The sequence below is a fragment of the Eubalaena glacialis genome, chromosome 6, assembly GCF_028564815.1.
Source record: "Eubalaena glacialis isolate mEubGla1 chromosome 6, mEubGla1.1.hap2.+ XY, whole genome shotgun sequence".
Taxonomy (NCBI): domain Eukaryota; kingdom Metazoa; phylum Chordata; class Mammalia; order Artiodactyla; family Balaenidae; genus Eubalaena; species Eubalaena glacialis.
In genome coordinates, this window is record NC_083721.1 from 49902281 (window position 1) to 49915043 (window position 12763).

Genomic DNA, 12763 nt, shown 5'->3' on the forward strand with positions numbered 1-12763 from the left:
TTGAAACAAGCAAAAAATCAGACAAAACACATGAAACAATAGTTTTTAAAACACTGGACATCAGGCAACAAAGAACAGTGACCCTTGAGAAACGGTGAGCTCTGTAATTGCCTCAGCTTACTGCCTTGATAAGTTTCCAGGCTGCAGCACAGAAAGGAATAACCCAGGTGGAACATGGCAGATTCCCTGGGTTGAGGAGATGCTGAGAGTCAGGAGAGACTAAGGCAGCGAGAGTTTGCAGATCAGAATACTGGAAAAGAAAAAGCACTATAGACAGAGAACTCCAGACATCTGCAGAGAGTCCTCCTCAAGAATTTAGCAGAATATTGATCACTGCATGTACGTAAGGAAAATACCTAAGACTGGGGAAAGAACTATCTGAAAAAAGTAGAGGGAATGGTACCCAGCATTCACGCAGGTTGTGGGAATACTGCCTGCTGCTACCAGCCAGGCTGGAAAACCTCATAATTCATGAAGCACTGAGTAGAGTATTCAGAAGGGTCTTTCCTCATAGTGGGGATTAATTTGTTGGTCTCGCTTAACAAACCTTAAAAAGCAAGATCCTTAAAAGCATCAAACTGTTTCCAAATAATCTGTCTCAAAACACAATTCAAGAATATTTATAGGAATATACCAGCACCCAGTAAAAAAAATCACCAGACATGCAAAGAAGAAGAAGAAAAAAAAAATACCACTCATAATGAAGAGAAAAATCAGTCAATTGAAACCAACCCAGAACTGACAAGGACACTAGAATAAGTAGAAAAAGACATTAAAACAGTTGTTATATAATAATTATATTCCATATGTTCAAAAAGTTAGAGACATGAAAGATATAAAAAAGACCCAAACAGAACTTCTAGAGATTAAATCTACAATGTCCAAGATGAAGAGTAGATAATAACGTGAGATTTTTGAGCCTATCCTTAGTAGAATAAGGACAGCACTATTAGTAAAACAATAGGGCTGAAATAATATGATAATAATAAATTGGTTTGGGAAGGGTCAGTGAAATAATTAGGAGACATCTTGAAATGTTAGAAGTGTAGGTATAGGGATAGAGTACAAAATGAGGGCTAGAGACAAATTACCGCTGCATGAAAGTTTCTTTCTTACACATTCCTTCAGCTTGGCTATATAAAACGTTGAAAACTATTTTTAATGGAATAGTAATATGGATTTTTAAAATAACAGTTAACTTTTACAGCGCTTAAAGACACAACAGAGAACTACAGAGTTGTTTCTTTCTGGTTCCCAAAGTGATCTGTAATTATATAAGTACTTCCTTCACTATAATAATACTACAGTCCAAGAAGTATCAATCAGGGACTTCCCTGGTGGCGCAGTGGTTAAGAATCCGCCTGCCAATGCAGGGGACATGGGTTTGAGCCCTGGTCCGGGAAGATCCCATATGCCATGGAGCAACTAAGCCCATGCACCACAACTACTGAGCCTGTGTTCTAGAGCCTGTGAGCCACAACTCCTGAGCCTGCGTGTCACAACTACTGAAGCCAACGCGCCTAGACCCCGTGCTCTGCAACAAGAGAAGCCACCGCAATGAGAAGCCCGCACACTGCAACGACGAGTAGCCCCCGCTCGCCGCAACTAGAGAAAGCCCACGCGCAGCAATGAAGACCCAACACAGCCAAAAATAAATAAATAAAATCTAAAAAGAAGTATCAATCAATAGCAAGCAAAAACAAAAACAAACAAAACAAAACAACAGTAACTCTTCTGAAGTATATAGTATCTATGGGAAGTAAAGGAATGAAACTGAATTAGTCAACACCAGAAAACTTTGGCAGACAAAAATTTTCAAACCTGAAATTTTGGCAGGTTATTTTTAGCTAGAGTTAAAATACTTCAGAGATAAAGATATTTAATATTCCCATCAAAACCTGTAAAACAAATGACAAGATCATTTATCATTGTACTTACTTAAGGTAGAAATCAATAATTACATCATTAAGAAACTCTCCTTCTTCTAAGCACTCCAGATCTTCATTAGTCACTCCTAAACCCCCTTTAGTAGGTGGTGGAGGATATACAATCAACCTTAAAAAGTAAAAATAAAATTAAAATATATTAATATTGAAAACTCTAGTGTCAAAGGGATTTGTTATATGGGACAATAACAGGGCAGTAGTATTCAGTAACTAAAATGTGTAGGGTAAAAAATATTTGACATGATACAAGCAATTATATTTCCCTTCCTTTGTTTTCACAAGCTACTAATAGTACTCTCATTGAGTATCTTTTCATTTCCAATCCTTCCCATGTGGGCTAGTCTCAGTATTTGTCTAATCAATAGGTTATCTCACAGTCAATTACAATACCATTGAGGATGTCTCTCTTCTGTACAATTTTTAACTTTTAACAAACTGAAGTAATAAACCATAGAAGATTCTCCTACGCTCCAGTTTCCAATGCTAAGTTTGAATCCCCAAGACTAAAAGAGTCAACAGTCAAAAACAATGCTCTCCTACTGGTGGCTAGTCTACACCAGCAGCTGGACAATGAAGAATTACCATGGGAGCTTAGGAGGCAAGTTTCCCATAAAAAAGTGCTTACGATGCATAACTTAAAGAGAACATAAAGGATATAAATAATTAGAGCACAACCAGAAAGAAATGGAAAACAAAATGACAACTAATTAGGCATTTTTCCTTTGGCACTCTCTCTTAAAGCTCAGAAATAAGAGCAGTTGTGAGTTCTGACTATAATCTTGGAACAGACAGGGTGGTACTCATTGCACAAATATAGTCAATAATAAAGGTATAATATGTACTTGTTGAACTAGAAAGATTCAAGAAGATAAGAATCATCTGCAGTTGATTTAATCTTGGCAACCATGGCACCTAAATCAAATAACACAGGAAAATTTTAAGTGCTAAAATGAAAGTTACTATTTTATTGGCTATTTCCCTAACCTGTGCTTTCCTTTTTTTTTTTTTTAACAGAGAAAAGGAATCGTGTAGAGGAACAGAAATCACTCTCAAGTGCACAGTCTCCCTTATGCTGCCTTACCACCATGAGAAGACATATAAAAGACAAAATACGAACAAAGAAGTAACTTCTGAAAGGGAAGTTCTGATAAAGTACCCTAAATTGAGGCACACATTAATAAGCAATTTCACTTTTCCTATTATATATTCAGATACGGAATATATAATCTTAAAAACCATACACTTCTATTCAAATATTTTCAATAAATGCTTTAATCTTACCACATTTGACATCTTGGCTACCATTTCTGTCTTATTAACATAAAACTAAATGAAATGGCATTGATTGTCTTCTTAATAATTTTTTTAACTTTTTAATAATTATTTCTATTATTAACTGTCAGCAAGAAAGTAAAACTCAAAACATTTAAAAAGGAAAAGTACTTAAAATCAGCAATGTGAATGAAAACTACTAATTTGCCCACCTATTACAAACGGGATATGACACAGTACATACTTCTGAACAGGTCCAGTGTGCCTGACTTCTCGCCATTCTTCATCTGGATTCGATGTAATAGAAAGTGAGTAGCAACCACTACTTTGCTTCTGCAGTAAGGTGTAAGTAGGCTTGGCTGTATCTGTATTTGAGGGCTGACAGAAAATGGCAAAGAAAAAGGTCTTATACGTGCATAAACACGTATTAACTCTCAAAAGGACAAAGTCAAAAGTTAGACTGGTAAGAGAAAATGTGACTAAAAGAAATATTGATACATACCAATGAGTTATATATATACTCTTAGAATTTCTATAAAGATATAACTAAATCAAAATAATACTTTGGATCAAAAGATGCTATACAATGGTCAAAGTTTAACCTGAAGTGTTACTTACAGGTCTGGCTTTATAATTAACTTAGGAATCTGAAAACAGTGTTCATTTTGTTCAAAATGAACAAAAGAGGTGATAAATAGTAGGAAAAAATTTAAACAAGAGACTGAAAAGAGTTTATAAGAACATAAATTGATATTTTATTATTAAATGGAAAACTATGATACAAATTTGTATATACAATGAAATTACCAGGCAAAATTTTTACATTATGCAAAAGACAGTGAAGTCTTACATCTTGACTTCCACTAATGTGGCTTTCTACAGACCTTTAAAAAAACAGATTAGCCCCAGACCAAACCCACATGAGTGTGTGTGTGTGTGCGTGTGTGCACACGCCCATGTCACAGCAAACTTAATAAACGCTTTTCTTTCTAGAGGTATTTGGCAGTGATACACAAGCCACATGTATATTAGCAACCTCCTATAAAAATAAACACAGCATTTTAAAACTTACCATTAATTGTTTCAAGATAATTTTAGACTTATATTGATAAAAGAATTGCAAAAAACAAATAAGCCTCTCACAGACCCCCCTAATATTAATATCTTTTTAAACCACAGTACAATTATTAAAACTAAGAAATTAATGTTGGTATGATACTATAAACTAAACTACAAACTTGATTCTGATTTTACTAGTTTTTCCACTAACAAATTTCTTTTGTTTCAGGATCCTACAATTCCTCAATCTTTCCTTGTCTTTCATGACCTTGATATTTTTTAAGACTGTTGGTCAGTTACTTTGTAACTGGGTTTGTCTGATTTTTCTCACAATTAGACTGAGGTTATACAATATTGAGAAGAACAACACAGAAATGATGTACTCTTCTCCGTGCATGATGTGACAGGTACATTAGGTCAATATATCTTATTACTGGTAATGTTAACTTCGATCACTTGGGTTAAGGTGATGTCTGCAACGTTTCTCCACTGTAAAGTTACTACAGTGGAGAAAAAAAAGTTACTTCTTTTTTGTAATTAATTAATATTTGGGGTGAGAGATTGATATTGTGTACATATCCTGTTTTACCTTAAGTTTTCATCCATTAAATTTAGCATCTCTCCGTGGACCTTACCTGCAACAATTCATAACTATGATTTTTCTAGAGGTGGTTTTATATTTCTCTTGTTCCTTTTACATTTATTAATTGCAACACTTTTCTAAGAAAGAATTGTCCCTTACCCACCTTTTTTTATGTTTTCATTCATCCATTCAGTTATTTATTTGTATCAATATAGATTAACTGGTATTATATCTTATTTTTTAATAATAATCACAGGCTATCATTACTGATTTTGTTGATCTAACTGTTCTAGCTTTGGCACTGGGAGTTCCTTTAGGTTGGTTCCTGTGCCCTTTTGACAAAACACAGCATTCTGAAATCATGCTCATTTCAAAAAAAGAATTTTTATTGAACTGCCTCCCTCCCCCTCACTAATTATATTAATCATATGCTAACCTGAGATATTGATTTCATCTTCATTTCTTCAGCAGTAACAGCAGGAAAAGAACAAGTTGAAGCACAGTAATAATGAATAAAAGAGCTTTCTTTTGAAGAGAGGTTCTGAAATAAAGGAAGTGCCTGAACCCAAGACAACGGATAAGAAAGCTCTAATTCTCCATTGGCTGTACTTATTTCTGTCATAATGTCTTGCAATTTCAATTCTTCTCTCTGTGAAATAGAACTGTGTAGCTCAAGGAAAATGAATTCAGTGGATTTTGCTATGAAAGAAAAAAGATACCAGTTTTTATCAGTAGTGTTATTTTTCAAGGGGATTATAATTAAAATAATTATTAGTAACAGTAAGGTTGGTATACAACTCAACAAACTATTTTGTATGTTAGTTAATAACCCAGGCAAATTAAATCCCAAAACAGGCCATTAGTAACCTATAACCAAAACTCACAATTTTTAGACTCCTACTACATTAGAATACAAACTCCACAATGGTACTGACTGCTGCATCTCTAGTACCTGGCATTTACTAGGTGCTCTTAAATGTTTGGTAATGCATGTATGAATAAGTAAATGAATGATGACTAAGCAATTATTTTTCTCTAGCCTTCTTCATATATCAAATCTACCAATTAAAAAAATTTCCAAACACTTCCTTCAAAATCATTTTCTCTCATCAAATGACATTCTCTCCTCCCATAATGATTATAAATGGCTTGTGTATTTTTCCAACTTCTCTGCTATTTAATCATGAATTTTCCCAATTAATTTGGAAGTAATGAGGACAGCAAAATAAGTAATTTTAAAGACATAAAATTTAGTTCACTACTTAACATCTTTAATGTGCAAGGGAGTAGGAGGGGAAATGGCAGAGAGATTAAAGAGATAAGAAAGAAACTTACTAATTTGATTTACCCAATTCTAAACTAGACTCCTTTAGGAGTTGGAAACTAAACAAAGTTGGGAAATATCTCAAGATACTTATATATTGATAGATAAGTGTTATGGGAGCATCAGAAAAGTATTCAACCCAGTCTTAGAAAAATGATACATAAGTAAATAAACTGATTTATCTTTTTTAGAAACTATAGAAAATGTTGACGATAAAGACTTCTGTATTTTATTTGACTTTGCCACTGATTAGTTCCGTCACAGTTCATTATGAAATAAGGGCAAGAAACTCTTAAGACAGGTAGCCAAGGATGTCAAGTGACTAAAAGATAAGGTAGTCCTTTTATTTTAGAAGATAATTTTAATTGGTTGAGTAAAATTATAAGGAGAAATTAAATGAATAAAATATCTTACATAATATCAAGGGATAAATTATTTTGAATTCAATGAACTTAATTTCAATTCAATGAAATAATTACATTCTACTAAATTATTTTAGAGGAAAATTACTTTATTTATAGGACTTCTCAGATTATCCTGAAATTTAGATATCTTTTTATACTCACATTGCTGGCTTAATATAGAGTTTTCTAATTGGGTCTGAATCTCTTGAAGATAATCTGAGGAGACCCAAAGAAAGAGGATAGCATGACTTCTTTTACTGTGATCATCATCTTTATTTTTCCATAACCCAAACCGCTTTAAATGTGTAGTATCCACTAGCAATGAAATCTCATGCAGGGACACTGTAATAAATAAAAGATAACAAGGTAATAAATTAATCTATTTAGGAATACACTCCATATGCACTGTATGACTCCTCTTTAACACAATGTATTTTTTAAAAAGAATTATAAGCAAGGTTTTTCAAAAATATCATTTCCAGTACATTTCAGTAAACTTGGCTGAAATACCTAAACAGTATTATTACAGTAAAAAAGATCACATAAATTAGAAAGGGCCAAACAATTTTTAAGTGATAATTAAATGTAGGAATTTAGCCTCTCACACTATATGATCTCAGACTATCTTATCAATGCAGAAAACTAAGCATAGTATAACTGAAAAAACTATATAATTCTATCTTGGTTAATACTATCAACCAAGACTGCAAATGCTATCATAAGCCACTTAACGCCTATTTTTCTTCTCCTCAAACATCTGCATTCCACTACACAGACCAGCCATTACCCAAAGATTCCCCAGAGTAATATGAGCTTCTGAATGGTCTAGGATGAAATTTTTTTGGTGGCGCCACATGGTTTGCGGGATCTCAGTTCCCAGACTAGGGACTGATCCCCGGACCCCGGCATGGCAGTGAAAGCCCAGAATCCTAACACTAGGCCACCAGGGGACGCCTAGGATGACATTTCTTCTAAAATTCTTCTAGGTTTTACTTCTCAAAACTTCTAGGTAATTGCTCTGAATTATCACTGTTTCTCCCTCTCAGTGAGCTAAAAGAATCTCCTCTGAGGACCTTATTTATTTATTTTTTTTAAACATCTTTATTGGAGTATAATTGCTTTACAATGGTGTGTTAGTTTCTGCTTTATAACAAAGTGAATCAGTTATACATATACATATGTTCCCATATCTCTTCCCTCTTGCATCTCCCTCCCTCCCACCCTCCCTATCCCACCCCTCTAGGTGGTCACAAAGCACCGAGCTGATCTCCCTGTGCTATGCGGCTGCTTCCCACTAGCTATCTATTTTACATTTGGTAGTGTATATATGTCCATGCCACTCTCCCACCCCATCACATCTTACCCCTCCCCCTCCCCAGGACCTTATTTTTTAATTCAAAGAAATATAGAAAACTGGTGTAAAGAAGTCCTGAGCTCATCTGGTCCAACTTAGGAAAACAAGCAGCTGAACTAGGAATACAAATATCGGTTAAGTATAAACCCAAGATGGTTACCTATTTGAAACAAATCTCTTACTACTCCTCCCCCCATGTTTTCCTAGCTCCATGCTACTTAAAATGTAGTCCTCAGCCTGTGACACGAGCATCACCTGGGAGCCAAATGGAAATGCAGAAATCAGGCCCCACACTAGATATACTGAATCAGAATCAGCAGTTTAACAAAAAGAACCCAGGTAATTCATATAAACATTAAAGTTTGAAAAGCAGTTTACAATAAGCATTCAAACTCATTAACTAGTCATCTTAATGTTCCCAAGATAGCCGTTCTATTTTTTTTACTTTTTCTTATAAATTAATCCATTTTAAACATTTTCTCTTTATTTCTTTCATATTTCCTCCTTCCTTCCTCTATTCTTTTCTTTCCTTATTCCATTCTTCCAGGTCTTTTTCTTGTTCCCTTTCTGTATTTCTATTTCTCTTCTGCGCCTGTCCGTATGCATGCCTACTGACTTCCTCTCTTCCTATCCTGTCATGTCCTATCCTAACCTACCTTCCCTCTTCTTTTACTCTCTATTTACTGGCTCCTTTTTCTTTTTCTTTTTTTTTGATTTGTATGCCTTTTTTAAATTGAAATATAGTTGACATATAATGTTAGTTTCACATTACTACACAATGATTTGATATTTGCATACATTATAAAATGATTACTATGGTAAGTCTAGTAACCATCTGTCCCCATTCAAAGGTATTACAATATTACTGACCATACTCCTTATGTTGTACATTACATTCCCATTGCTTATTTATTTTATACATGGAGGCTTATACCTCTTAATCCCTTTCACTTATTTCGCCCAACTCCCCACCACCCTCCTCTATGGCAACCAGCTGCTTGTTCTCTTTATCTTTGAGTCTGCTTCCCTTTTGTTTTTAGATTCCACATACAAGTGAGATAATACTGTATTTGTCTTTGTCTGACTTATTTCACTTAGCATAATACCCTCTAGATCCATCCATGTTGTCACAAATGGCAAGATTTCATTTTTATAATGGTTGAGTAATATTCCATTGTATATATATATAACACATCTTCATCCATTCATCTATTAGAAGACATTTATGTTGCTTTCACACCTTGGCTATTGTGAACAATGCTGCAATGAACACTGGGGTGCATGTACTTTTTCAAATTACTGTTTTGTTTTCTTTGGGTAAATACCCTGAAGTGAAATTGCTGGATCTCATGGCAGTTCTATTTTTAATTTTTTGACCAACCTCCATACTATTTTCCATAGTGGCTGCATCAATTTACAATCCTAATGTGTGCCAACAGTGGAAGAGGTTTCCCTTTTCTCCACATCCTTTCTGGCACTTGTTATCTACTGTCTTTTTGGTGATAGCCATTCTGACCAGTGTGAGGTGGTATCTCACTGACAATTGGCATTTCACTGACAATCAGTGATGTTGAGCATCTTTTCATGTGTCTATTGGTCATCTGTATGTCTCCTTTGGAAAAATGTCTATTTTTTAGACATTTTTAAGTGTCTCTGCCCATTTTTTAATAGGGTTGTTTGTTTTTTTGATGTTGAATTGTATGGGTTCTTTGTATATTTTGGTTATTAACCCCTTATCAGATATATGATCTGCAAATATTTTCTCCCATTTAGTAGGTTGTCTTTTCATTTTGTTAAAGGTTTCCTTTGTTGTGCAGAAGCTTTTTAGTTTGATGTAGTTCTACTTGTTTATTTTTGCTTTTGTTGCCTTTGCTTTTGCTGTCAGATGCAAAAAACTGCCAAGACCAATGTCAAGGAGCTTATCCCCTATGTTTTCTTCTAGGAGTTTTATGGTTTCCGGTCATACATTTAAGTCTTTAAACCATTTTGAGTTGATTTCTGTATATAGTAGAGGTAGAGGTCCAGTTTCATTCCTTTGCATGTGGCTGTCCAGCTTTCTCAACACCATTTATTGAAGAAACTATCCTTTCCTTATTGTATATTCTTGGCTCCTTTGTTGAAAATTAATTTACCATATATATGTGGGTTTATTTCTGGGCTCTCAGTTCTGTTCCATTGATCTCTGTGTGTGTTTTATGCCTATATCATACTCTTTTGATTACTATAGCTTTGTAATACAATTTGAAATCAGGATGTGTGGTGCCTCCAGTTGTGTTCTTCTCAGGACTGCTTTGGATATTTGGGGTCTTTTGTTGTTCTATACAAATTTTAGGATTTTTTTTTCTATTTCTGTGAAAGACTCCATTGGAACTTTGACAGGGATTACAGTGAATCTGTAGACCGCTCTGGGTAATATGGACATTTTAACAACATTAATTCTTCCAGTCTATGAACGCTGTAACTCCTCCATTCTGAAAACTGTCAGTGAAACTGGCAGCAAAGACAAACAGATTAAGTTAAAAGTAAAGAGTGAGAACCTTCAGAAAAACTTCTCAGCATTTCTTCCTCATGCAGCTCACAGCCCCAAATAGTTGATACTATTTCTGTGAAATCTAGATAGTTATTACTAATCCAAATGTTCCAAGCTCTTAGTATGAAAGTTAAATATTCTTTAGGAAGACTGCTTTAAAAAGATTCCCTTAAAAAAGCCAGGGGGCATTTAACACCATCACAAGAAAAATTAACCTCATTACCGAATTTTCCCAAAATATTCAGTTTATTCTGTTACAGGGCTATGACAGACACTGAAAGTAGGAGTTGCCTATCATTTTTCCTACCTACTGTTAGGGATTTTAGTAACAGGACCCTAATTTTACGAGGAAGCAAGATACCCACCTCTTAAAAACTCTCTTTCCTAGCTTCCTTTGCAAAGAGATGTGTGGTCATTTGACTACATTCTAGCTAAGAAAATATAAGCAGAACGTTAGGTGGTATGCACACCCAAGAAGACTCCTTAAAAGGGTGGTATGTATTCTTTCTACCATTTTTCCTTTCCTCCTGCTCTCTACCTGGAACATTAAAACATGATGGCTGGACTTCCCTGGTGGCACAGTGGTTAAGAATCCGCCTGCCAATTCAGGGAACATGGGTTCGGTCCCTGGTCTGGGAAGATCCCACATGCCACGGAGCAACTAAGTCTGTGCACCACAACTACTGAGCCTGCGCTCTACAGCCCACAAGCTACAACTACTGAGCCCACGTGCCACAACTACTGAAGCCCATGTGCCTAGAGCCTGTGCTCCACAAAAAGAGAAGCCACCGCAATGAGAAGTCCGCGCACTGCAATGAAAGGGAGCCCCCAGTCGCTGCAACTAGAGAAAGCCCGTGCGCAGCAACGAAGACCCAACGCAGCCAAAAATAAATAAATGAACACATTTATTAAAAAAAAAAAAAAGGGCTTCCCTGGTGGCGCAGTGGTTGAGAATCTGCCTGCCAATGCAGGGGACACGGGTTCGAGCCCTGGTCTGGGAAGATCCCACATGCCACATGGCAACTAGGCCCGTGAGCCACAACTACTGAGCCTGCGCGTCTGGAGCCTGTGCTCTGCAACAAGAGAGGCCGCGATAGTGAGAGGCCCACGCACCGCGATGAAGAGTGGCCCCCGCTTGCCGCAACTGGAGAAAGCCCTCACACAGAAACGAAGACCCAACACAGCCATAAATAAATAAATAAATAAATAAATAAATAAATAAAAAACATGATGGCTGGAGTATGAGCAGCCATATGGACCATGAGACAAACTAGAGGATGAAAGTCATGTGTCAGGGATGACAGAGTAAGAAAATGAAAGGAGTCTGGGCCTCTGATGACCAAATAAACACCATATCAGCCCTGTTCAGTCTACCTCTGGAATTCTTAAATGTGAAGAAAAAATAAACTATTTTCTTTAAGCCACAGCCAAACATAATTAACAGCTAATATAAATATGAATAAATCAATTTTTTCCCACAGCTGCTGCAGAAAAATAAACATTTAGACCCCTAGATTTCCCCACCTACAAAAACCTTTCACATGCATGCCTTGTTTTATTTTTTTATTTATTTATTGGTTGCACCGGATCTTAGTTGTAGCAGGTGGGCTCCTTAGTTGCAGCTCTCCTGCTCCTTAGTTGCGGCATGTGGGCTCCTTAGTTGCGGCTCGCCGGCTCCTTAGCTGCAGCATGAGAACTCTTAGCTGCAGCATGCATGTGGGATCTAGTTCCTTGGCCAGGGATCGAACCCGGGCCCCCTGCATTGGAAGCGTGGAGTCTTAATCACTGTGCCACCAGGGAAGTCCTTGCATGCCTTGTTTTAAAAAAAAAATTTTTTTATATGGGAATTTAGCACAGACAGGATTTGAAGAAGCTGACTAATATTTTCCTCTTCCATTATAAAATCATAAACCCATTACCACCGACAAGAGTATTTTTCCACAATTTTTAATTAAAATCATCTTTTAAAGATCATTTGGAGCTGATTCACTTTGTTATAAAGCAGAAACTAACACACCATTGTAAAGCAATTATACTCCAATAAAGATGTTAAAAAAAAAAAAAAATCATTTGGGAACTTCCCTGGCAGTCCAGTGGTTAAGACTCCACACTTCCAATGCAAGGGGCCTGGGTTAGATCCCTGGTCGGGGAACTAAGATCCCACATGCTGTGCAGTGTGGCCGAAAAAGTATTAAAAAAAAAATATATATATATATATATATGTTTATATATATATTCATTTGGGATAGAAAAGCTATAAAGAAAGCAATATTTGAAACAAAGTATAAAAT

The 12763-nt window shown here is 35.8% G+C and overlaps 1 protein-coding gene across 2 annotated transcripts in view; it reads right to left on the reverse strand.

Annotated features, from left to right (window-relative positions):
- The window catches only part of SENP7 (SUMO specific peptidase 7), a 148373-nt gene that overhangs the window by 14401 nt on the left and 121209 nt on the right, over positions 1-12763 (reverse strand). For both annotated transcript variants that reach the window (XM_061194127.1, XM_061194126.1), the window contains 4 exons: positions 6751-6930; positions 5297-5559; positions 3463-3596; positions 1939-2055 (listed from right to left, as the gene is read on the reverse strand). In XM_061194127.1, coding sequence (XP_061050110.1) covers positions 1939-2055; positions 3463-3596; positions 5297-5559; positions 6751-6930 — 694 coding nt within the window. The remainder of the gene's footprint in view (positions 1-1938; positions 2056-3462; positions 3597-5296; positions 5560-6750; positions 6931-12763) is intronic.